General features: G+C 53.8%; 9 protein-coding genes across 9 annotated transcripts; 5 read left to right on the top strand and 4 right to left on the bottom strand.

Moving 5' to 3' along the window:
- Positions 1 to 437: 437 nt before the first annotated feature.
- HMPREF1541_03531 (uncharacterized protein) lies at positions 438 to 1565 on the top strand (the record flags this gene model as incomplete). The annotated part of the gene is made up of 1 exon (XM_008717882.1): positions 438 to 1565. The coding sequence occupies one exon, from the start codon at positions 438 to 440 to the stop codon at positions 1563 to 1565; it is 1128 nt and encodes a 375-aa protein (XP_008716104.1).
- A 528-nt stretch (positions 1566 to 2093) lies between these two features.
- HMPREF1541_03530 (uncharacterized protein) lies at positions 2094 to 4826 on the top strand (the record flags this gene model as incomplete). The annotated part of the gene is made up of 3 exons (XM_008717881.1): positions 2094 to 2211; positions 2255 to 2365; positions 2410 to 4826. 3 exons carry the CDS (start codon positions 2094 to 2096, stop codon positions 4824 to 4826), a joined length of 2646 nt encoding a protein of 881 aa, XP_008716103.1.
- A 263-nt stretch (positions 4827 to 5089) lies between these two features.
- HMPREF1541_03529 (uncharacterized protein) lies at positions 5090 to 6253 on the bottom strand (the record flags this gene model as incomplete). Its single annotated transcript, XM_008717880.1, has 1 exon — positions 5090 to 6253. The coding sequence occupies one exon, from the start codon at positions 6251 to 6253 to the stop codon at positions 5090 to 5092; it is 1164 nt and encodes a 387-aa protein (XP_008716102.1).
- Positions 6254 to 6629: 376 nt separating this feature from the next.
- Positions 6630 to 8447, top strand: HMPREF1541_03528 (uncharacterized protein; the record flags this gene model as incomplete). The annotated part of the gene is made up of 1 exon (XM_008717879.1): positions 6630 to 8447. One exon carries the CDS (start codon positions 6630 to 6632, stop codon positions 8445 to 8447), a length of 1818 nt encoding a protein of 605 aa, XP_008716101.1.
- A 157-nt stretch (positions 8448 to 8604) lies between these two features.
- On the bottom strand, positions 8605 to 9426 carry HMPREF1541_03527 (uncharacterized protein; the record flags this gene model as incomplete). The annotated part of the gene is made up of 1 exon (XM_008717878.1): positions 8605 to 9426. One exon carries the CDS (start codon positions 9424 to 9426, stop codon positions 8605 to 8607), a length of 822 nt encoding a protein of 273 aa, XP_008716100.1.
- Positions 9427 to 10321: 895 nt separating this feature from the next.
- HMPREF1541_03526 (uncharacterized protein) lies at positions 10322 to 13434 on the bottom strand (the record flags this gene model as incomplete). The annotated part of the gene is made up of 8 exons (XM_008717877.1): positions 10322 to 10365; positions 10419 to 10614; positions 10666 to 10853; positions 10908 to 11217; positions 11267 to 11563; positions 11613 to 11981; positions 12031 to 12318; positions 12376 to 13434. 8 exons carry the CDS (start codon positions 13432 to 13434, stop codon positions 10322 to 10324), a joined length of 2751 nt encoding a protein of 916 aa, XP_008716099.1.
- A 2440-nt stretch (positions 13435 to 15874) lies between these two features.
- On the bottom strand, positions 15875 to 17548 carry HMPREF1541_03525 (uncharacterized protein; the record flags this gene model as incomplete). The annotated part of the gene is made up of 6 exons (XM_008717876.1): positions 15875 to 16273; positions 16356 to 16375; positions 16428 to 16945; positions 16992 to 17164; positions 17226 to 17232; positions 17283 to 17548. 6 exons carry the CDS (start codon positions 17546 to 17548, stop codon positions 15875 to 15877), a joined length of 1383 nt encoding a protein of 460 aa, XP_008716098.1.
- Positions 17549 to 19441: 1893 nt separating this feature from the next.
- Positions 19442 to 23178, top strand: HMPREF1541_03524 (uncharacterized protein; the record flags this gene model as incomplete). Its single annotated transcript, XM_008717875.1, has 4 exons — positions 19442 to 19593; positions 19641 to 19671; positions 19719 to 20031; positions 20084 to 23178. The coding sequence occupies 4 exons, from the start codon at positions 19442 to 19444 to the stop codon at positions 23176 to 23178; spliced, it is 3591 nt and encodes a 1196-aa protein (XP_008716097.1).
- A 717-nt stretch (positions 23179 to 23895) lies between these two features.
- HMPREF1541_03523 (uncharacterized protein) lies at positions 23896 to 24483 on the top strand (the record flags this gene model as incomplete). Its single annotated transcript, XM_008717874.1, has 2 exons — positions 23896 to 24069; positions 24193 to 24483. The coding sequence occupies 2 exons, from the start codon at positions 23896 to 23898 to the stop codon at positions 24481 to 24483; spliced, it is 465 nt and encodes a 154-aa protein (XP_008716096.1).
- Between the last annotated feature and the right edge of the window lie 78 nt (positions 24484 to 24561).

Raw genomic sequence — 24561 nt, 5'->3', positions numbered from 1 at the left:
AGATTTGTTCCAAATTAGAGCTCTCACAGCCATGCATGGTAGCATTATCTACTGACTGTTTACCTATGGAGTTGGTTGGCCAGTGTCTTTAAATTCCCTAGGCGTTGGGCGCACGTGGCTCGGCACTCGGCGTGAGCAATTGCGGCTCGCCCTGGTGGCCAGTGCCTGGAAAACACTGCTTCTCCACATGCTCCCCTGAACTCCTGGTCGGACCACCACCGGAGCCCCTCCACCCCTCCGCTGAGCTCGAGACCGCTCTTTTGATGCTCAAATCTTTCCAGCGTGCTCTGCAATATCGCCCGACGCTTCCATTCCTGCACCGAACTATGTCAAAGACCTAAACAATTGCCACCTCTGGCGACCACTTTCCCTCTAGCTTCCCAATAGCAGCCGGCCATCTTCACCTCCGCATCGAATACACCTCTTCCCCCAGTGGGATGTCGACTACTACTGCAACGCAGTCGCGGACTGCAGCGAAACAACATGACCCGAATGTCCTTTCGTCGGTCTCAAAAGCCCAGCACGCCGACTCGCGGCCAGAGCTACCAGAGGACAAATTCTTCTGGACCTACACCGAAGAGCCCCATAGAACGCGGCGACAGGCCATCATCAAGGCGCATCGAGAGGTACTGCAACTTTGCGGCCCGGAACCACTCACAAAATACCTGGTACTAGCAGTGGTCGTATTGCAAGTGGGATGTGCATATCTACTGAAAGATACGCCAATAATGTCGTGGCCGTTTTGGGTCATGGCGTACGTTGTGGGAGCTACAGCCAACCAGAATCTCTTCCTTGCCATTCACGAGATTAGCCATAACCTGGCCTTCAAGACTCCCGTCTACAATCGACTCTTCGCCATTGTGGCCAATCTGCCAATTGGAGTACCTTATTCGGCTGGCTTCAGGCAATATCATTTGACACACCACAAATCCTTGGGCGTGGACGGTTTAGATACGGATCTGCCTACCGCCTTCGAAGCAGTATTTCTTGACTCGGTTCTCGGTAAGGCCTTCTTCTGTACCTTTCAGCTCCTCTTCTACGCCATTCGTCCCATGTTCGTTTTCAAAGTTCCCTTCGGACCAGTCCACTACCTCAATATTGCGGGCCAAATCCTTTTCGATGCCTTGATTGTACGATTCCTCGGCTGGCATTCCATGACATATCTGTTGCTGAGCTCCTTCTTGGCTGGATCGCTGCACCCTTGTGCTGCACATTTCATCTCCGAGCACTACGTCTTCCAACGATCTCAGGTTAAGGGTGGCAAAATGCCACGAGATGTGCCAATTCCCGAAACATTCTCTTACTATGGCTCATTGAACCTCGTCACCTATAATGTCGGCTACCACAACGAGCATCACGACTTTCCTGCGATACCGTGGACTCGACTGCCGAAGTTATACGAGATTGCAAAGGAGTTCTATAACCCTCTGCCGTACCACAAGAGTTGGCCTCGTGTGCTTTGGCAGTTCATCGCAGACAAGGAGGTGGGTATGTGGTGTCGGGTCAAGAGGGCTGAAGGTGGTAGAATGGTTGGTACATGGAAAGAGAACGAAATCCAGAACTAGACTATTGGGATCGCAGAGGCGGGCGTCATTTAGCGACACATCTAGATTAACATGTTGCTACTTGCAGTCTCCCTTTTCGTACCGTTCCCGTCTGCTTTCGAGTTCTGATAGCCACGACCGCACCTGCCCCACTTGTGCTTCACTCATCGAAATTTCATCCTAACTTTCAGGCACTCGTCCACAATTCGGTCTGTCAGCTGGGGGCCTCACACCATCATGCCGAGCTCGCAGCCTAGTTCAATTCGGCGAAGAATACCTCACAGCCGAAGCAGCGCCAGGGGAAGAGGAAGAGGGGCAAGAAGCTCACAGTCACGTCTATCAACAACCTCATCCCGCGAGTCAGGGCCCATAACGCCTGGACGACCGTCAAGCGAATGGCATAGCCAGACCTCTCGAAGACGCGTCACTATTGCTCCGACTCGAGAAGCTCGACTAGGCATAGAGGAGTTGCATCCCACACCAGTGCCTCCTCCCCTTCGCTTGCCTGCGCCTCACGACGACTCAGACGAGTCTCTCGACCATGTCATCATGGCACTGGATGTTCGAGATCGCGGAACCATCGGTTGCGCGTACTATATTGCGAGGGAGGAGAGACTCTTCTGTCTGGAAGACGTGCCGAATGGTGGAGTCGAAGTATCGGAGAAGCGTGAGTGAGCCACCCTTAGTTCTTCGCTGTTAACACGCTACAGTCAAGCTTGATGTGCATCCAACTGTCATTCTTGTCTCGACCAGACACGAAGCCCTGTCAGAGACGCTCAGCCGACCCCAAGCCGTCCACGAAGGCTCGCTCCTCGATTACAGTGGGTAATGTTGCCCAGTAAGAGATCTCAGCTTACCAGATCAGATTCTCAAACCCGACCCACTCCATATAAAGTTGACCTGAGACCAAATCCAGAGTTCAATTACGAAGGAGCATTGGACAAGCTGAGCCGCCTCGGCACGCTGCACGCTGATACTTCTGTCCAGTTCCTCGCCCCTGGCGACGACGATACCTTCGAAGGGACTCCTGGAACCCCAGATTTCGGTCTCTCAAGCAGACAAGGGGCTCTGATTCAGGTGTCTGCCTGGCTAGACCTCGACAGCAAAGTCAGCATCGGCTGCTTAGGGGCCGTAATTGGCTATCTGCGACGCCGAAGATCTTCAGAGTATTTGCAGCACGATCCAGACGCTCAATTTGCCCATCGGATATCTTGTCTGGAAATGTTCACCCTGAAAAACACCATGTTCGTCAATGCCGATACGCTTTCGTCACTCCAGATCATCATGCCTGAGACACATCCAAATGCGTTTAATCAAGGTCCAGGGACAACGGGATCGAAGGAGTCACTCTCACTTTTGGGTCTCTTCGTAGCGCTGGCCAAAACGCCACAAGGCAAGGCACGGCTCCGGCGGCTCTTTCTCAGACCATCTATGGATATAGACGAAATCAACTCACGTCTCGACTTCGTCTCAATCTTCGCCCGGGCGGACAATCAGACTATTTCTATCAAGCTAAGTAAGAGCCTCAGCAAGATCAAGAACCTAAGGAACGTCATGACGATGCTCCATAAAGGTATCGAGGCTGGCAACAAGCAAGGCGGTTTCAAGAGTGGAGTCTGGTCAACTCTCTTGGAGTTTTGTTACTATACAATCAGCATCGTCGAAGATTTGCGCGAAGTCATCGGAGGCGAGCAGTTAACTCTTTGCGCTCGAGCTGCTGAGGTGTTGGACCGCTTCCAGCTACAACGAATTGGCAGAATGGTCCACGATGTTGTTGACCTCGAGCTATCCCAAGAGCAGCGTCGGACAGTTGCCAAACGTGGCATCGATGACGCTCTTGACCAGATCAAAGACGTCTATGATGGTATGGACGACTTACTGTCGCGTGTCGCTCGAGATGTCGCCCAAACCATGCCTCCAGAATTGGACTGTCAAATTAATGTCATCTTCTTCCCTCAACTTGGTTTCCATATCACCGTACCGCTTGACGAGGTCACGGGATACCCTGTCTGGACCGGAGACGGAACCTGGGAGCGAATGTTCACCACCAAGAATGTCGTGTACTTCAAGGAGGCGAAGATGAGACAGATGGACGCGGAGCTGGGCGATCTTTGGGCTGGTATATGTGATGCAGAGATCGAGATTGTCCACGATCTGGCTCAGAGAGTGCTACAGGACGAGAAACTTCTGGTCACCGCGTCCGATCTGTGCGGCGAACTGGACTGTTTGCTGGCACTTGCCCATGGAGCTGTACAATACAATCTCACCAGGCCAAAAATCGTGGAAGACAGTCGGATCGAGGTCCGAGGTGGTCGCCATCTACTCCAGGAAATGGTAGTATCCTCATATGTCACCAACGACACTAGTCTTGGTGGTGATCGAAGCCCAAACGTGCTCATTCTCACAGGACCCAACTACTCCGGCAAATCTGTCTATCAAAACCAGGTCGCCATCATTGTATACATGGCACAGATCGGCAGCTTCGTGCCCGCTGATTACTGCACTCTCGGCCTTACAGACAAGATTTTTACCCGTATTACCACTACCGAAACCGTATCCAAGGCACACTCTGCTTTCATGATCGACCTTCAGCAAATCGCCCTCGCTCTCAACACATGTACGCGGCGTAGCCTGCTGATCATCGACGAATTCGGGAAAGGCACTGACAGCGCAGATGGCGCAGGCCTTGCCGCTGGCGTGCTACAGCATCTCCTTGAACTTGGCCATAATGGCCCGATGGTCCTTTTCGCCACCCACCTCCACGAGATATTCGAGCTAGGGTTGTTTATAGAAGAGCCGGGCCTCGCGCACGTCCACATGAAAGTCTACATTGATGAACGCACCAATGGCAAAAGCCGGCTTGGCGAGATGCATGAGCAGGTTACGTATATGTATGAGCTGCGGGCCGGACGCAGCATGCTCAGCTACGGCGCTCAGTGTGCAGCGATGAATGGTGTGCCGAGGCAGGCGGTTGAGCGGGCGGTGTGTTTGGCCGAGAGCATAGCGAAAGGCGAGGACCTTGTGGTGTCATGCTCTGGAGTCGGGGCAGCGGAGATGGAGGACTTGGAACTAGCAGAGCAAGTGTGCAGGCGGTTCCTTGGTGAGGACCTGGGAGAAGCGGTTGAGTTGGTGGACGAACAGGAGGGATGGAGGGGCATCTTGGAAGCGGTATTAGACATGGATGCTGATGAGACGAGCATGGATTCTGGAACTGGCATCTGGCAGGATGGAAAAGATGGGAGTGGCGATACGTCGTTGATGAAAGAGATGGGCTCCTCCTGAATGGCGGTCTGCAGAAACTGGCCTCGAGCGTCACTTCGGGCTCGGCTTTCGAGAGAATGTTGAGGCAGAGGAAGAATAGGAAGAGGTTGCACCTCAGAATCACCAGGTTACGGTATATTGTACAGCTCTGCAACCCTCGAACCATCCTCGTGCTGCCATTTGTTTACCTGTCAGGTCACTGCATCCTTGTTCTCTTCCGTCTCTGTGGTCCCTGTCGTCTACTGCGCTCGCGAACATGTGTGGTCGCCAGGAGATGCCGTCAACTAAGGATTCGGCACCCCAGGACCAGTCTGTAAGCCCCTCTCCCGTCCCCATCGTCGCGTCTTGCTCCAAAAGTCCCATGCCACGAACACCACCACTATGCTCCCAAGTAAGTTCCACAGCACTTCACCCAGACCTTGCCGTAAGCTCGCGTTGCGTCCCGCGCCCACCATCAGCCTCGACAGCAAGTTCGTCGGCACCATGATCTCCCCACGCTCCACACCCCGTATGGCTGCATCAGCAACATCCTCCGGCGTTTGCGGCTGATCTGTCTCCTCGAGCATTTTGGTGACGGATGGTTTTAATTCGCTTTCGCGCTCAAAATTCGGCGAAAAGATGCCCATAGGAAGGATGGTGTGGAGCTTGATCTCCGCAGCGGGCTTTTGCGAGGCTGGGGTCGTGGTAGACTGCACGCAGCCGTTGTATAAGGCGATCTCGTGTTGCAGCGAGTCCGCCAGGGCGCGCATGGCGGATTTTGCTGGCGTGTAGGGCGCGTAGCCCGCGATGGGGAAGCAGACCAGGGAGGAGCAGGTGAAGATGAGGTGACGTGGTGGAAGAGGTGGATTTGCACCTTTTGAGGCAGCGGCAAACGGAGACTTGCTGTCGCTGGAGGATGGGTCGGCTGTGTGGACGCCCAATGGGGTCTTCCAGAGGTTGAGGGTGGCATGCGCCACGTATGCGCACGTCCAGTACAGGGTGTCCATCTGGCTTCTCAATGTCTCGATCGGTATATCCGCGAAGAAGCCTGGTATGCAGTAGCCTGCGCAGCACCAGACGATGTCAGGTGGATTGCCATCGTTCCACTCAGTTACTTGTTTCAAGATAGCCGGAGCGCTCTCGGGCAGAGTCAGATCATAAGACAGGCTCAGAAAGCGTTGATTGGGGCTGGTCGCGTGTGACTTTATTTCTGTGAGCGCCGAGGCAAGCTTCCCCTCCTCGCGAGCGACAATGACAACGTTGCCGCCTCGGGCAGCGAGTTTATTGGCAAGTGACAGTCCGAGGCCCTGAGATCCACCGGTAATAATGATAGTGCGACCCGCGACAGGGAACTTGTTTGCGCGGCTGAAGAGCATTTTGAGGCAGAGCAGGAGGACCGGTAGCGCGACGGAAAGGACGGTGAGGTACAGCGTGGTATTGGAACCGTAGGAGGCAAGGACGGAGGGCATGAGTGCGGAGCGACCGGGAAGGTGTATGGCCTCGCGAGCTGGGAAAGGAGGTATACAGGAGGCGGTCGCCCAAGCATACGCGCTTACAATCTGCTAGTTGTCGATATGGGCGGTAGTCGCGAGCGGCACGCCTCAAACTGGGCAGCGAAAAGTTGCGTCTGGCGATTACTGTAATCCCTAATTATTCGTTCGTTCCAGCGAGCACGCGTGTCGGAGCCCAAGGCAGCTAAGTCCCCGGACCGGTCCGCTGGGGGGCGGATTTTCAGGCAGTGAATGCATGGCGCGCCAAGCCTGCGCCGACAAAATTTCTATGCTCGCGCAGTCGAAGAGCCATCCACGCCTCTGCCCAGTCTTGTGTCCAGGTCTGGCTGATATCATGGCGAAGAAACGGACAAGAGCGCGCGCTGATGCTGCGCCCGCCAGAGCAGCCAACGAGACTTTCGACAATTCCGAGGATGAGTTCATCAAGGGCCGGGACCAGATCCTCTTCGATGAGGGCCCGGCGGCGAAGCGACGTCGGAAGCTTGAAGAAGAAGATGCTGAGCTACTGCCTTCCGATGAGGAGGTCTTTAAGGACAATCTACCATCAGATGAAGAGGAGGAGCAAGATGTTGACGGGGCATCAGAAGACGGTCGGCCCGCCGTGGCGGACGAGGACGATGAAGATGAACAGTACTGGGGCGAGAACCGCGCCGATTACTACAACGCCGATGAGTTAGAGACCGAACAAGACGCTCTGGACGAGGAGGCTGAAGCGCGGCGACTGCAGCAGAAACAGCTCCAGGAGATGGAGGAGGCGGATTTCGGCTTCGATGAATTGGCTTGGACCCAGGCGGATGATGAGTCACGACGGCCTACGGTCGAGAAGCTACCACCTGTGCAAATCCCCGAGAATGCCACCGATGAAGAGAGGTGGACGATACTCAAGACGAGATACCCGGAATTCAAGCCTCTGGCCGAAGATCTGGTTAGCAGCTACCCGATCTACGTGGCGCTGAAGGCAGAGGTCGAAGAAATGAAGAAGAGCAAGTCGCGGAAACTGTCGATCAATGAGACCAGGCTTCGAGCCCTTGCTGCGTATCTAGCATCAATCTCCATGTACATGGCGGTACTCAGCTCCAGCAAAGATGGGATTTCGTTACCGCCATCGGAGTTGCGGGAGCATCCAATCATGGCAAGCCTCCTACGGAGTCGACAGCTTTGGGAAACCACTAAGGATCTTGATAGTGACATCGAGGAGGAATTCGATGTCGAAAACAAAGATACCAATGGGAAGCCCATCCCTAACGATTCAAGCAGCGCAAATGAGGCCGTGAAGGTCCTTAAGAAGGCACAGCCAAGAGCTGTGAATCCGGTCGCCATGATATTTGGACAAGATATGGTGCCAGAGAAGAGTCTCAAGAAGTCCAAATCGAAACCGCTAGTCGTGGACGACTCACCTACAAAAACGTCCAAGAAGAGCAAGGCCAAAGCTGAAAAGCCCAAGGGTGCTACGATTGAAGACCTCCTATCCCAATCAGCTCCAGTGGACGACGAAACCTCTGATTTCGGCGATGAAGCACCGCTGACCGCGGAGGAAGCCGCGGAGAAGGCACTGAAAAAGAAATCCCTCCGCTTCTACACTTCACAAATTGCTCAGAAGGCTGGCAAGCGCGCCGCTGCGTCCCGCCATGCCGGCGGTGACGACGACCTTCCGTATAAGGAGCGCATACGTGACCGACAGGAGCGCATTCAGCGCGAAGCCGAGCAGCGCAACCAGCGCCATCTTGCTGAGGACGATGCCCTTAGCGACGAGTACGATGAGAATGACCTTGCTGCAAAGATGAACGATGACGCCAACGAGTACTACAACACACTCGTCGCCACCGGCCAGCAGAAGAAGGCTGATAAGCGCCTTCGCGCTGATGCACATGCGACCGCTGCTGCGCAAGGCGCCCAGGTCTACGAGGAAGCAACAGTAGGTCCTGATGGCAAGCGACGGATTACGTATGCGATTGAGAAGAACAAGGGTCTGGCGCCGAAGCGGAAGAAGGAGGTGCGCAATCCCAGAGTCAAGAAGAAGAAGAAGTTCGAGGAGAAGAAGAAGAAGCTGGCGAGCATGCGGCCGGTGTGGAAGGGCGGAGAAGGCAAGGGTGGATACAAGGGCGAATTGACGGGTATCAAGAGCAATGTTGTCAAGAGTGTGAAGCTGTAAACGGCTGGAATGATCACATGATTTGCATCGACATCCAGGGAAGACTGGCTCACGTGTTTTTTGAGAATCACTTGGAGATTCATGAGCTCTATTCGAATTCCTCATTGTACGTGCAGGGCTTACGCATTTTGATCCAAACCGAGCCGTTGTTGTCTCATCATTGATCATGAGCGTGGGCGGGCGACATTGGTGAAGGGCTCCGGCTCAGGGACGGCTTTGGAGCAAGACCTCTCGAAGGCCTCTCGCCCGGCTCGTCCTCGGGTCCCGATATAAAGAAACCAGGCACATTCAGTCCTCCCTTGGGACTCGGACCGTCAGGCCGCCGGGGAGATACAGCCCTCTGTCTCTGCCTCGGGCTGGGAATCAGTCGACCCACCATCTGCTCGAGTCTATCGAGCTTCTCCTCGAGAACATCACGCTTTGCCTCTCTGCTGTGCAGTTCCTGCTGCAGCGCAATATTCATGTTCAGCGAGATATTCAGCAGATCCAGCGTCAGCGTCTCCCTCAGCACCGATGCATTCGACTTGTAGTGCTCGACACGCCGTTGCAGCGATAGCCAGCGCAGGCGCACGAGCCAGCGGTGTTTCTCAAAGTAGCTTGTGAATACCCCCTGATAGGCAGCGGAATACTCATCGAGAAACTTCCGGGCCTCCTTCAGCGACTCTCCATGGCCCTGCTGGAGACGCGACTGCAGCATGACGTCGGAAATGCGAATGCCGCCATCGTCGCTCAGCAGCTTGGACAATTGACCGTGTATGTCACCCACGGCCCAAAGTTGCGCCTGTAGAGAGCGGATGTCGTTGCTGTAGTCGTCTGCTACAGTCGGGATATCTCTCCAGTCGCGGAAGAAGGCGAAGTACGTGGCCGCCAATGCCACGGCAAAGGTGGCAATGCCCAGCACGTTGGCGCCAATGGAGAGGTCCGAGTCGGAGCAGTCGAGCAGTGTCCACGTCCGGTTCGACTCGATGATGCAGGACATGGTCAGGATCTGCGCGTGGGTTGGCTTAGCCGTGCCAGGTGCTTGGGAGCTTGGTAGCAGCAGTGGGGCACAACTCGGAGCGCGGGGAACCTCGGCGCTCGGAAGCCGGCGATCTCATGCCGAACTTGGCGCGGGCGGGCCGGTGTGGGCTGTTCGAGATCAACCTCCATACGCCGTACCTACAGTACACCATGTACGAGGAGCGACTTGACATCTGCACAATTACAGTGGGAGTGTGGACTGGCACTAGTTGTGCCAGCTACCTGGGCTATTGTCACGACGTGGAGTAGCAGGGACAAGATTTGGGCGAGCCTGCGGCGACATTTATATTCGGATCTTCAGTCTGAAGTCACATTGTTTTCGACGTCGAAAAAGACACATGGTGGCTATCCAATGGTGCGACTCGTAAGGTGCTTAAAATCTGCAAATGCCACGTGGGTCGGAGAGGACGGTAGCTTCGGTGCGCTGATGAACAACGAGTCCGCTTCAGATATCCTGAGTCGTGATGTGCTTGCTAGTCACCAGAAAAGGCCTTCCAGTACTGCACCTCCTTGGAGAGGCGGTGCACCTCCAAGCCACACTACCGATTGAAGTAGTTTACGTGAGGGAAACGAAACCGACCGATCTTCGTCAAGGTTACGTGTACCATTAAAATGTAAACTACAAATGTATTTGAGAACCTGATTCCTATTCCTGGCCCGTTGCCCAAACCAGGAGGTGCCCAAGTCTATCACATCCCTATAGTGTATAGTTACCCACTCTATTCAGAACGCCCAGTGCGTATATGTATCGTATCCAAACTATCGATCATGTCATTGACAAACCCACAAGTGACATGGTCTGCCATCCACCGCTTGCTGATATCTCCTTGCAGGGGCATGGCTGCCGCTCTCCTTCACCACGCGAAAGTCATGAGGCCTGGGTTGAGAGCCAGTGGCACTACGCATACAAGGTCAGTGAAGCTATAGGGAACCAGGCAAAGGCCAACTTACGCAGAACATGGGCGACTACCAGACTCGACAGGGGAACGATGGCCTCAATATTCTTAATGTGCCAACTGTATGGCACAAACGGCGCCTCAGCCAGGATGATCATGGCGGCAATAAGGAAGATGCAGTAGCTGAAACTGAACCAGAAGCGACGCAATGTACGAGGCACTTCGATGAAGAAGTTGGTGAACTCAAGAGTCTAGACAAAGTCAGCAGGTGACAGGACGAATGCGAGATCGCGGATACGCACCTTGGCAGTTGCGCCCCAAGTCATGTTGATCTCGAACATGTGTGCCAGCAGCGCTTCAGAAACGTGGATGCTGATACCGCCCAGGAAAATGTAAAGCAGGAACAGCCACTTGAATTGCTGGCCAAGGGCACCCAAGAAGGAACGCTCGCCAGATCGGTAGCGGAGAACAGCGCGTGCAAAGTTGTCGACTGCAGTCAGGAGTCAGCTCACACTTAGGGGATAAGAAGATCGCAGTAGCTTACGGATGTTGAAGACGAGAACCAAGACGATCCAAATCTTCCATGAGCTGATGTAATACTTGTCCAGATAGCCCTTGAACCATCCTATCATGCAGTAATTGGCAGTGGTCAGGATCCAGGCAGCGCCGATAGCATAGTACGTGCCAATATAAGAGATGATGTTGATCTTGGAGGCGATGGCCATGTTGGAGCCACAGAATTGGCGGAAGAGAGGTGTGAAGGGTCCTCGAACAAGCCAGAAGCGAATTGGGTGGAATACCAGCTCGTTGCAGCCGTATGCATACTTTTGCCAGCGAGCGAGTTCATCGTAGACCTGAGACGTGAGTCAGTAACTGTGCGGAAGTAGAACGAATCTGCCTTACAGTAAGCGAGACGCCCTCCTGGAAGCCGTCGCCCGCCCAGGCGGCAAGACGGGTGATGTAACCCTTGATTTGCAGGCGAAGCGAGATGTCGAAGTCCTCAGACACGTGGCTCTCAGACCAGAACTGGAGACGGCCGTCTTCCTCGAATGCAACGTCCTGTAGAGCCGACCATCGGAGAATCGCATTGTGACCGACAAAGGGTGCGACATCACCGTTGCTGACACCGTATCGGATGGAAGAGTAGACCAGATTCGTAAAGAAGGTAATGCCGTTTTCGAAGTAGCTGCCAGTGACGTTCTTCAGGCTGTTAGCAGAATGTTGTGAACTTGGATAGCTGAGATCATACCATGACACCAGAGCTGAACTGTAGAATGGCCACCTCGGGCGACATCTCCAGCTCGGAGACAGCGTCAAGGAAGCAGTCAACAGGAACACGTGTGTCTGAGTCAATGATAAGAATGTAATCGCCAATGCGAACATTGCCATCAGCCCAGGCGATATCACCACCTTGCTTTACGACTTCCTCCAGAGCCCACGCAGTGGCCTCGGCTTCGTCGGTGCTTGTCCAATGGTCGCCGCGGTCAAGCTCGAGCAGTTTGTCTTCCATCGCGCAGGAGATGGCCATGGCAAAGTTCATGTTCGAGGCTTTCTTGAATTTTCCACGACGAACGAAGCCATCCTTGTTGTGAGGAGGACGAGCAACCCAGCCGATGTTCTGTGGAAGGTCAGAGGTCAATTCGCACTCGAGAAGGAGATGCACTTACGTTGTCAGCGTAGAAGCCGATTCGAGCCTGCCTATCCTCTTCTGACAGCAGTTGGAGACCGTCATCATTCACAAAAATGTTCGCACTGCCGCCCTGGAGCTCATAAGTCGAGATCGCTTTCTTGATTGACACAATAGTGGGCTGAACGACATCCGCAAGATCCTCCTTGTAGACGGGACACTGGATAGTAACGTGTGGGAGGTTGCGGGTAAGCCTTGGAACTGTCTTGGCACTGTAGTGCTTGCTGTTCGTTTGCAGCTGTGAGATTGGACCGATAACTTCCGCTACCTATAAACAGTGGTGAGTATCTTAGATCGAGTGTTGGGCTTAGCCGGAGGAACTCACAACTGTGACCACGACATTGAAGAAGAACATGCCAAAGAACAACCAGAGAGGCGTCAAGATGAGGAGAGCAAAGCGGATATATGGCGAGCCCTCCATTTTGGGTGATCCTAAGTCGAATAGTAGTTCAATGACCAGCTCACGGAGCCCAAGTCCCAAACACGTGACGATTAGAGCAATGCCTATCGAGACCAGGACTGTGTTGATGAAGATGGTAGGTCGTGTTTTGATGGCTTCCGCTTCCTCATCATAGTCCGAGACGTTGGAGGAAACTTCTTTCTCGCTGAGGGTAACATCGAGTTTTGAGCCGAACCGGGATCCTAGCTTGGAGGCGCGGACACTTTCGAAGGGATTGGAGTTCCACAGCAGCTGCATGAGCTCCCATTCGATTGTTTTAGCGCGCGAGAGCATGTTGACGGCGTCATCGTCCCAAACGATGAGCAAGGCCTCCGAGGCAACAACGGCAGCGAATTGATGAGTCCGCGCCGTCGCAAGAACGTCGATGGTCTTGACAACTTGGACTGCCAGACCGTTGAGCAGAGGCATATCGGTCGATCGAGGAAATGCTTCAAGGTAGCTTTTAATCACGGGCGAGTATATCGTCATGGCTGCCTGAACATTGAGTGCCTTCAGAGCACTGGCAAGAGGGGTGTCGACCATTTCGGCGGGGTGACTCAGGAAGTCTTCGCGTGTGGCCCTGAGCATGACACCCTCTTGGGGGCCAGCCTTTTCTGACCGCCAGCCGTTGTTGCCCTGCTGTTGGTAGAGGTAGTTAATCATCACTTGATTCTTGACAAGCCCCAGTGTTGCCCTTCGCGAAGCCATATCTGCTTGTGTTTCCGGACTGACGGAGCGTGAGCCATCGGCGCTGGTTGCAGCGGAGAATTGAGCCATGCTGTAAGGGGTTTGCACACCACCAGGAAATTGGAAGGTCGAATTCGAGGTTGCTCTGGAGTCTATACGATTATGTATTGGTTGAGTAGATCCTGGTACGGAAGGTGCAGTTGTAGTCTCAGCCGTTTCCGTCTTTTTCGACATCTTGTCGAGTTTGAAGAACCCCATGATTGCGGACAGGTAATGAATGACGGTGGATTATTGAAGCAATGAGAGAAACAGCCAAGAATTAGTAACGAGGGACGAAGTACGATAACGAGTGGACGTGGCAGCGAACTGCCAACAGCGTAGTATGACCGTAAACGAGTGTGGTGGTATCGACTTCAAGGACAACGATGAGAGAAAGAGGATGAAGACCATATGTCGTTCCAGCGACGACCGAGGCCGACGACCTGGATCCCATACGTCAATAACGTTCCTCAAACCTTCCACTCAAAGAGGATCCCCTGACGGCGATTTGCAAAGCCAACAAACCTGTATTCGGGTTAGTAACCAGCAGCTTTGGGCGAGGATTTGCAATACTCCGCCTCCTCCCTGAGCCAGCGGCTGGGACTGGCTCGTGGCGGCACAGTTCAATAGTGTCAGTCGTTGGACTGGTAGAAGCGATCTTGGCGAGCGGTAAAGGCGAGATAAGCCAGCACACATGGTCCAGACGCTTGCCAGGCGAGCAGTTTAGTCCCGGTGGCGGCAAGCCCTCGAGTAACCCGGAAAGCCTTATGACGAGAATATGCACAGGAGATTGCGTTGAGCCAGGCGGCGCGGCTCACATCTCAGTCATTATCCGCAACCGAGCGTGCAAGAACTAACAAGCAGGTTGTAGCTTAGCCGGGTAGTAGAGGGCTTAGTTCAGAGACGAGCTAGAAAAGCATGATCTGTTGCGACGACCATATCAGGACAATCCGGCTCATGGCCAGAACAAGAAACACTGATCGTGTCCAGGTGCTCTTGAAGGCAGGTAGAGAGTCCACTTCGAAGCAGTAATCTCCAACCTCGGGCTCCAGAGGCAAACATAGCTTCACTGTGAGGCAGCGCAGGTAGCGCAACACTGGCAGGAGGCTTGACGGGTAGGCTGGAGGGCGGATGCGGCAGCAGGTTCTCAAAAGGGCAGTTCAGAGGCCTACTTTGAACAGGGATGAAGCCAAGCGCGAGAGCGTCTTCCACGACGTGCATCGTGTTCAATTGTCGCTAGAGGGTGAGGAAGGGAGTTTGCCGTGTGAACACAAAACAACGTCTCTTGCCAAGGGCGGGAAGGTATGACGCTAGGCCCGCTCAGATAGGTGAGTAGCAGTGTAAAAGCAGCGGCAGTAAAAAGGGGGGTCTTGTGGCTGGAACGCGGGTGGACATTGGCTCGATGCGCCGAAGCACTGAAGTTCTCCGGGCTGATCGGATGTCTCAGACCCGCTCGGTAGATACGGTCAACTCTGCGCCATTGAACTGCTTTCGGCGGTCTACTTTCCACTTCCGAGATCTGTCCGGGGGTGGGCCTGGGGTGTCTATCTTAGCCCCTGATTGCCCATCGGAAAGTCCCCTGGGCCCAGACGCTCGAGCTGTTGGGCCATCAGCGCCGGCTGCCGGGGGCCCCACTGTGCACGGCTCTGTGCAACACTGCTGGTCTTTTTCGTCTTGCGCCACAAATGTGTCAGTGACGGATAGTGTGATGACTAGATACAAAGTACCTGTGGCCAGCATGAGATTGCTCTAGAGCCTGCTTCGTCGCCCTATGAGCACGATATCATGGTACCTCGTGATACAGGCACCGCTAGAGCAGTACTCCGTACTTGGACGGGCTTGCTGGGGCGGATGGCTGACTTTCATAAGCGACGGCAGAAGGACCGCGGGCCCCCTGCTAGCACCTTGCGGCCCACCTCTCCCGCCAATGGACTTTGCCTCGTTCATCATTAGCTTCGCGCGAGCGCTGCCATCGACCATCGACAATGACAGAGTCATCGACACGGTGGCTCGTGCTGCTGTGCTGGACATGATTTGCCTCCAATCTTAAGCTCCGCACGTGCAACGAGGAAGCTTGCTCGCTTGGGTCGATAAGCCGCATTTTCGCTTATGTCGTGAATCAAGCTGAGATTCGAATCGCTACGCAGAAGGAGTGTAATCACTGTACGGAGTAGGATGCTGACCGACCTGATAGAAAGGCCTAAGCCCTACAACTCGGCGTGCCAAAGCCAGCTCATAGCCAACCCCCCATCTTTGTGCGTCTTCCTGTTCAGGTTGGGCGCAATGGACCTCCACGACCAGTCCTTTACCCCCGCGCAAAACCTACTCCTGGAACCTGCATTTGTCCCAAAACTCTACATAGCAGAAAAACTGAGGTTCTACTTAGCGTACCCAAGCCACTCCCGTGGGCTTTAACGATTATGCATAGATTTGTCTGAGCTGAGGCCTTGGAATTAGGACCCCGGAACATCGCTAAGGGCTGTGAGCAGATGTTGATTGCCGTAGATGTATCTTATTGTACCCTGCGTCATCATTTTTCGATACCACTGTTGTCTATGAATCCGTAACGGCGGCCATCATGTCGGCAGCCTGTGAGCCATCCGTTCCTCCTCTACAACCCATCCAAACTCCAAAAGACACTGGTTGTACATTACACTCATCAACCCGTGCATCCTCTGTAACCGGCCTGCTGCCACATCTTAACAGACTTGATCTTCATGGCACTGTTCTCGCCCCACGTAGGATACCATTTGTCTCTGGCATTCCAAAAGTCAAGCTTGGCGCTGGGACTCAGGTCGACCCAAGGCTTGCTCTGGAGGCCATCTGGGAACCACCCATTGTTTCCTCCAACAGCGACGTTGAGAATCAGGTAGAACGGCTGATCAAATGGCGTACTCGGCTTTCCGGTTTGTGACCAGGGATCCACAATCATGGTTCCATTGTCATCTTGCTGAGGCTTGAAATTGCCTCTCTGCCAGAACGGCCTGTTGAAGGATGTATAGAGCACTTGCTTCGGCCTCGCATCAATGTAAGTGAAAAGATACTTCTCAGACCACTCCTATGAGACGTTTAGCGCTGCCACAAGATACGTTGGAAAGAATGAGCGCCTCGCTACCGCACAGCGCAAGAAATGTACTCACAAGACCGAAAGTCCAGGTTCCTGATTCTGTCAGCATGCATGCCACGTTGGAACGCAGTGAAAGTGGACTCACTTTTCGTATAAGACTGGTGCAGCGCCTCGCGCATGTTGTGGGTCTGGTACCAGGCATCAAGATCCTTGTTAGGTCCCCAATGAAGGGCACTGCTCGCAATGTTGTTGCCGCCCATCTTGTAAGTATGGTTGTTGCCACGAGACTCCATGATGTCGATTTCGCCAGAGTTTGGCCAGGCCCCGTAGGTGTCCTCTACTGGCATCATCCATACCGCAGGCCATAGCCAGTCACCCTCGGGAATTTGAGCTTCGACCTCGATTCGACCGTACTGGATAGAGACTCCCTTCTTCGTGTTGACACGGGCAGACCTTGCTGGCGGCACAATAGTACCGTTCGTGGTATTCGTAACTGCGTGACAGTCTTTCCATGTCGCACCGATACAACCTTGCTTCGTGAGATCAATGAAGCTGTCCTCCTGAATCAGTTTCTCGTCTTGGAGGGTTGGCTTGATATGCAAGTAGCCGTCTTTGATAAAGACATTCTCCTCGGAGTCAGTCGCCTCGGCGAAGTCGCCATTGCTGTCCTCCATTAGCATAGCTCTCGTTCCGCTCGCAGCAACCTTACCCAAAGCCACCAACATTGAGCTCTTTCGTCCAGATATTCGGATCGAGCTGTCCATCTGTGGCAAAGTCGACTTCGTAGACAGAGCAGTATTTGTTGTTGGTCACCGTTGTCGTGCCTTGATAGACGGCAGCTGCCGTTGCAAGTAGTCCTACAATAAGTCCGACGGTAGGAAACTGGGCAAGCCCTTTAGTCAGTATGATGCGTCGTTTCTGTACATCCCACATCTATACTCACGATCGTGCTGCGGTCATGTCAGCTCACATGTGCCTGAGGGTGTGGGTTTGAACCTACTGCCACTTCTGACTCTTGTCTGGGTTTGCCGTCCACGGCTTGGATATGGTTGATACATCCCTTATTCTCCGAGATCTGAAGTATGTGTTCCCCTTCGAAGCTGGCAGATGGAATGCGGAAGCACGTAAACCACCACCCGGCGTCCTTATACCTGGAGTTCCAGCACCTGAAGGTGTAGCGAATGGATTCCTGTGTTGAGACAAAGCTGGCGACTTGGGGCCTGGTGGAAACGGAAATGCCTCGCTGGTAGGTGTCCTCTCGGTCATGGTTGCTGACACTGGCGCTGAATGAGCTTCTAGATTACTTTGACGGCCACCCTGGATGTTTATTGAAAGTCGATGCAGGCGGAACATGCGAGCGCAAAGTATAGACCGAGGACAAATCTTGCAGTCCGACGTACAGGGACTATAGGGCTGGACTCGATTTCGGATGGACTCAACCACGCCGATCAGCAAGCGGCCAGACCTGAAAAGCTGTAAAGCCCAATCTAATCCGGGCTCACGGGCGAATAACAGATCGAGAAGATAATTCTCCATGCGTCGGAGTCTTGCCGCGCAGCCATGACTACCATCGCCATGACTACTCCGTACAGTTTTCTGAGCAGTAGCGCCGTGGATGGCCAAAAGAGAATTAGAACTTCAAGCTAATGAAACTCATGCTCCGTATCGGGGCTGCAGCGCCAGTGGGTGTTTGAAACAGTCAAGGATTGTGATAACAACAAGGCGCTGCACGAGGCATCTGCGTGACACTGGCGAGCACGAGGGCCAATTTCCTGCCGCAGTGGTCCACCATGTGTCCCCCGGAGGGGTTGAGATAAGGTTCCTGGCCCCTTTTACGCCACGCCGGGTATTTGTACGCTGATCTCTTCCGGCTACGGGTGCCGACCACACATCACATATCCGCTTCGTGTTCGCACGGCATTTTCCCCGCCATATCCATTGTGCAGATTGCAGAGACGCACGAGAGGGGCGCAACAAGCTCACTTGAAAGCTTGCTAAAAGACCAATGCTCACCCACACAGGAGACATGTTCAGATTTGTAATGTCAGCACGCGAAAAAGGGTGTTCTTGGCAAATGCATCGAGGCTCGTAGAAGAGCAGGAGATCTAAAATTGTACGGAGTACGGAGTAGCGGCAGTCATGCTAGGAACAGTTCATCGCTTGTACAAGCGAGAGAAGTGGCTGAGGCAAAGTGGGAAACGTGGCTTGGTCTTGGGACTTTTGGAGTCCTTGCTGCTTTTGTCTCGCTGTGCCGTCCCTTGGCATTGCCCTGCTCGACCCAAAGTGTTCGACGTCAATCATGACCTTTGCCCGACTGTCACTACCCTCGATCTGTACGAAAAAGGCCATGGGCTGTGCTAGGCGGCTTCTTTCTGTTCCTGTGTCTATTTTGCGCCATCTGCTGGGCCGGGGCTATTGGTTTTCTGTCCTATCAGCTTATGCTGACCGCCATTCGATATGACATTTCCGTGGCATTTGTGCCTGTTTCAGTACTCCGCTGGACCGCCGCAGTAAGATTACAACTCCCATCAGGTCTCTTTTAACACAGATAGCGACCGGTCAAAGCCATCTGCCACTTGAGTTACCCGGGATCACCGATTGTGCCAGGTCAGCCGAGCTTCTGTGCAGTCGTATCCACGTGGTTCGGACCCCGCCGTTGACCGGAAACTTTACACCCTATGTAGGCAGGCTTTCGACGTTAATCCCGTTCTTCCAGTCTAGAGCGTCTAGTCCCGCGCTGGCCTTTCCCAATTTCCACCCAAGCTGGGGGAATGACCATTCCTAATTTCTCGGTGCGCTTGCTTTTCACAAGTCTCGGATTCAGGGCGTCAAGGACACGAGATCTTGGCCGAGACCCAGGTCTGTACTTGAGCTAATGTCTTTTGAGGTACCCATGTGGCTCGAACAGGAGAGCTGAGCCCAGACAGGGCCAGTCAGAACTTCTATCTTCCCATTCTGGGTGTTCGGTGGACGCTTAGCTCGCTTGTAGCCCGCATATTCAGATCCAGAACAATTGATGCCCAGATCAGGAGGGAGCAGTCAGCAGGGGTGAGTGGTTGATATGTCTTTCAGACTTCTCCAAAGCTTTGTCTTTCTTGTGCTCTAAACTTACCTCTGACCACAGTCTCTCGTTATTGTTGTGTCAATTTGTGAGCCGTCATGGCCACGTTCACTCGTTTCATCAGTCTCGTCCTGCTGCTTCAGATCGGTCTGTCTCAAGCAGGACATGTTGGCCATGGCCACCTCCATGAGAAAAGAGAAATCCATAAACGCGCGGCATCAGTTAATTATGCACTTCCAGGCAATTGGACGTAAGCTAAATGCAATCAATCGTTGGACATTGCTGACTTGCCACCAGATACGTGTCCTGCACCGTTGACAACGTTGGCGTAAGTTACTCTTATCATGGTCATTAGCCACATCCCTGACATGACAGTCGCGAACTCTGCCGAGCAAGACCACTGCCTCCGATGACATGAGCGAGTTAAAATGCATCCAATACTGTGACTCTTTTGGCTATGCATACGCAGGCGTAGAATATGGAGCCGAATGTTACTGCGCCAATACACTGCGCACGTCGGGCGTTCCGGCACCCGAGGCCGACTGCAACATGCAGTGTGCCGGTAATGAGTACGAGCTCTGCGGAGGACCGAACAGATTGAATGTCTTCCACAACGCTGCCGCCGTTGTATCAGCTGCTGGACCTGCTACGAATGCCGGGCCTCAAGGATGGGGTTTTCAGGGCTGTTGTGAGTCGAAATCCTTACATAGAACCCACTCCACTTGCTAACTTCACTCAAGACACTGACAGTGTTGCGGGGAGAACCCTCGGGGTCGGCATGGAAACCGCAGGTGGTCCGCAGAAGCTGACGGTAGCTCTCTGCACCCAAGCATGTGGTGCTGCCGGCTACAACATTTCCGGTGTCGAGTATTCAGGCGAATGCTTCTGTGGCAACCAATACTCAAACGGCGGCTCACCAGCTCCTGATGGCCTCGATGGGTGCAACATGCTTTGTAACGGCAACATCACCGAATACTGCGGTGGCCCTAATCGACTAAACGTCTATGCCAAAGGCGTACGTAGCGCCATCGCCCCGGACTGGTCATCGCAAGGCTGCTATGTCGACAATGTTAACCAGCGAACACTGAGTGTGGGCATCGCTACTCTTGGCGGTGCAGCTAACATGACGGTCGAGAACTGCCAGAACGCATGCTACAAGGCTGGATACCCCATCGCAGGTCTCGAGTATGCTGGCGAATGCTACTGCGATACCGCGTACCGCAATGGTGGCGGCCCAGCCCCAGATGGCGACGCGCAATGCTTCATGTCCTGTAACGGAAACTCGAAGGAGATCTGTGGTGGGCCCGACAGACTGAATGTCTACCAATACGTCGGCAGCACGCCACCCGTTGCTCCTTCGCCAGACAATCCGCCGGACCCTCCTGCAAACCCGGATCCAGATCCAACTGAACCAAACGATCCGACTACCCCGCCAGTAGTACCAGCAGGTCTTCCACCGGGTTGGTCATACAATGCCTGTTATGTTGACAACAAAAATGGCCGTATTCTTGGACATCAGCAGCCTGATTCGGGTAGTCAGACGGTGGAGAACTGCATCTCGGCCTGTGCAGCTGCTGGTTATGGCATTGCTGGTCTTGAGTACTCGGCTCAATGCTTCTGCGACAACTTCATGATCAACGGCGGTGCAAAGGCGACATCTGAAACTCAATGCGCCATGCCGTGCAGCGGTAACAGCACCGAGATCTGTGGGGGACCCGATCGTATGAGCATCTACTCGAACCACACCTTCCAGACATATGCTCCACCAGTAGCTCAAACCACCGACCTCCCTGATGGCTTTGCCTACCAAGGCTGTTTGTTGGATACGCAAGCTCGCGTCTTCCCCTATCAGATCACCTACTATGAGACTAATTTGACTGTTCCTCTCTGCTTGGCGCGCTGTGCTGCCTATGGCTTCAGCGCTGCTGGCGTTGAGTATGGCAATCAGTGCTTCTGCGGTGACGATTCGGACCGTGTATCCTCTGGCACAGCTTATGCTCCGGAAGCTAACTGCAACTTCAACTGCGTTGGTGATCCAGGGCACAACTGTGGCGGTGCGGGAACGATGAACTATTATACTGCGCCGGCGTTGAACAACTGGGGCACCGCTGTTGGTGATGCTGCAGGGGAATACAAGTTCTTGCTTGGAGGCGTTGTCATCCCCCTCATCACCACCGCCAATCGCAATGGTAAAGTCATGTTTGTTGAAAAGCAAGGCACCGGTCCCCCGAACAGCACTGGCGCTTTCGAGCTCGATCTGTCCCAGACCGACAACTTTGACCAAGCTTGGCGTACTGTACACGGCATCAAGACTGATGTGTTTTGCTCAGCCGGCCTTACTCTTCCAGACAAGAAGGGTCGTCAGATCAACATCGGCGGGTGGTCGGCCGATTCGTTGTTTGGTGTGCGATTCTTCACCCCTGATGGGTCGCCCGGTAACGCAGGTGTGAACGACTGGGAAGAGAACGTTCAAGAGGTCGCTCTACAGGTTGGTCGGTGGTATCCAACCGCACTACAGCTCGTCAACGGCTCGATTCTGATTGTGGGTGGTGAAGATGGCTCTAATGGTGCGGCTGTGCCTAATCTCGAGGTCCTTCCACGTCCTCCAGGGGGCCAGTTGGTCCATTGCGACTGGCTTGAACGCACGGATCCACTGAATCTGTACCCTTTCATGGCTATCCTTCCGACTGGTGGCATCTTGGTGCAATATTACAATGAGGCCATCATCTTGGATGAGCAAACGTTCGAGATCACCCGTCAACTCCCACCAGTTCCAGGTGCTGTCAACGCCGACACTTCGGGGCGCACGTACCCGCTCGAGGGTAGCATGATGATCCTGCCTCAGAAAGCACCTTATTCGGATCCTCTCAAGGTGATTCTTTGTGGTGGCAGCACTTCCTATGGAGGACCTACCTTGGACAACTGCGCCTCTATCAGCCCCGAAGATCCAACTGCGCCCTGGGAGCTTGAGCGCATGCCATCGAAGCGAGTCATGCCGACTATGGTCGCCCTGCCTGATGGGACATATCTCATTATGAACGGCGCGCAAAAGGGTATCGCCGGCTTTGGTCTGGCAGAGGAACCCAACCACAACGCTGTCCTCTACAACCCCGAAGCTCCCAAGGGTTCCCGCTTCACTCGCCTTGCCAACACTACCATCGACCGCATGTACCACAACGAGGTCACTCTCCTGCAAGATGGCCGTGTACTCGTTACTGGCTCCGATCCTCAGGATTATATCCTGCAACGCTTCCCGCAAGAGTATCGCGTGGAGATCTTCATTCCCCCATACCTGCATGCTTTGAAGGAGCCTCTTGCCATCAACACGTCGCAGCCCCTCGGCCCTAATGTCACGCTTTCCTCGCTTGTTAACTCTACGTCACTCGCGTCCAATGCCACAAGCCCGTATTCCAACTCCTCCATTGCCGCCAACGACGCCGCCTGCAGCTACACCCAGCGACCCGTATACGTGCTCAACAGCCAAGGTCTGACAGATCCCGATAACGACGTCAGCTATCAGCATGGTGATACCATCTCTATCACCATGATCTGCGGGACGCCGGCCAAGATCTCGCTCATGGGTGCTGTCTCTACCACGCACGGCAACTCGATGGGCCAGCGCACAATCTTCCCCAGTTACACTTGTGATGGCAATACATGCAGAATCCAAACGCCGCCAAATGCCCACATTACCGGCGGCCCCAACTGGTTCATGCTCTTTGTGCTCAATACGCAGAACATCCCCAGTTTCGCACAGTGGGTGCGCATTGGCGGTGATCCTGCAGGCCTGGGCAATTGGCCCAACTACGACGACTTTACGCTGCCAGGTGTTTAGGCACTGTGGAGGAATTGTAATAGATTCAGTGTGACACCATAGATCGCGGTGAAAAACCACTTCAGTTCGACGGTGGGCGAGCTCCCAGCGGGCCATACGGAATTGGCGTGTATACAGCGTAGTTCCTCAACTAGATATCCCTATCATATTAATATCCACGTATTTGTCATGTATAACCACGGAGGCCTGCCAGGATTCTAATTTGCAAGTTGGTCCTTTAGCCTGTTTATTGAACTTCAGCCGCAGAGCACTGTATCTCGGCTTCCACCGTCTGCCTCGCTTTCTTGCCAAGACGTTACCGCCCGTCTCACTCGCCGGACTACAGGTTTGGACACGCGATCGTCTGGATCAGCGACGGCCACAGACTACGCACGCACACACGTAATCACGATGGAAAGATAGGAAGACTTGACGCGTTTGATCTCCTCGGATCTACAAGGCTTAGCCGCGCGGCTTCTTCGGGCAGTCCAGATGATCGACCGGGTGGGACCGTTCTTTTTGTGGGGAGTGTCAGATGGTGGATGGACCGTGAAGTGCATGAATCATGACTTCGACGGAGCGGGGCTCACGAGTAGAATGCAAGATCTGTTTATACCCTTGCTTTGATCGATGGTTTGAGAAATGTAAGGCTGAGTCTCAGTCAGTAAAGAAGCCCTTCAAGGTACATCTGCCGTAATTTAACGATTCCGAAATGAGACAGTGGCAGCACCAGCCATCATGTCCGCAAAAACAGCTGTCACTGTGCATATGCAAAGACTGTATCGTTTTAGTTTATACGTGAAGAAGCGGCCAGATATCACCGAGGAGGAGTTCAATCGCCATTGGAGTAAAGAGCATGCGCCGCTGGTCAAGGAGTGGCTGAAGCGCTATGGGATCCTCAAGTACACCCAGGTACGTGTCTTGCCTGCGTCGAGGTATCGGACCCAGAGCGCAGATATGGTATCCAAAGTCTGGTGACCTCACGGCCTCGGGATATGGACCTTCGGCATTGGGTTCAGGCTAAGAATGCCATAGTATCACACACCGAAGTCCCTCGAAACCGAGGCCAGGACGAAATGGCTAGAGCTCGGGCAACTTGAGCGTCAGCCGTGGGATGGTGTAGTCGAGATCACCGTCAAGGATATCAAGGACTTCTACGATGCGCGAAACGACCCCTTCTATATTGAGAAGGTGATCGCGGATGAAGAAAAGTTCGTTTCCAACAGAGAAGAGGCTAGTTGGACGATTGGCTGGGAAGAGGTCTATGTCAAGGATGGAGAATGCGTGGACATGCCTCTCGGAGATACAAAGCCCGGGCACGATTAGGCGCGGCGTTACACCTTCGTGCGAGTAGCATAACACGGATATCCTGTGGTGGTTGGGCAACTTGAAGTAGAGAGCACG

The sequence above is a fragment of the Cyphellophora europaea genome, assembly GCF_000365145.1.
Source record: "Cyphellophora europaea CBS 101466 unplaced genomic scaffold supercont1.3, whole genome shotgun sequence".
Classification (NCBI taxonomy): domain Eukaryota; kingdom Fungi; phylum Ascomycota; class Eurotiomycetes; order Chaetothyriales; family Cyphellophoraceae; genus Cyphellophora; species Cyphellophora europaea.
This window is presented reverse-complemented; position numbering and strand designations above follow the sequence as displayed.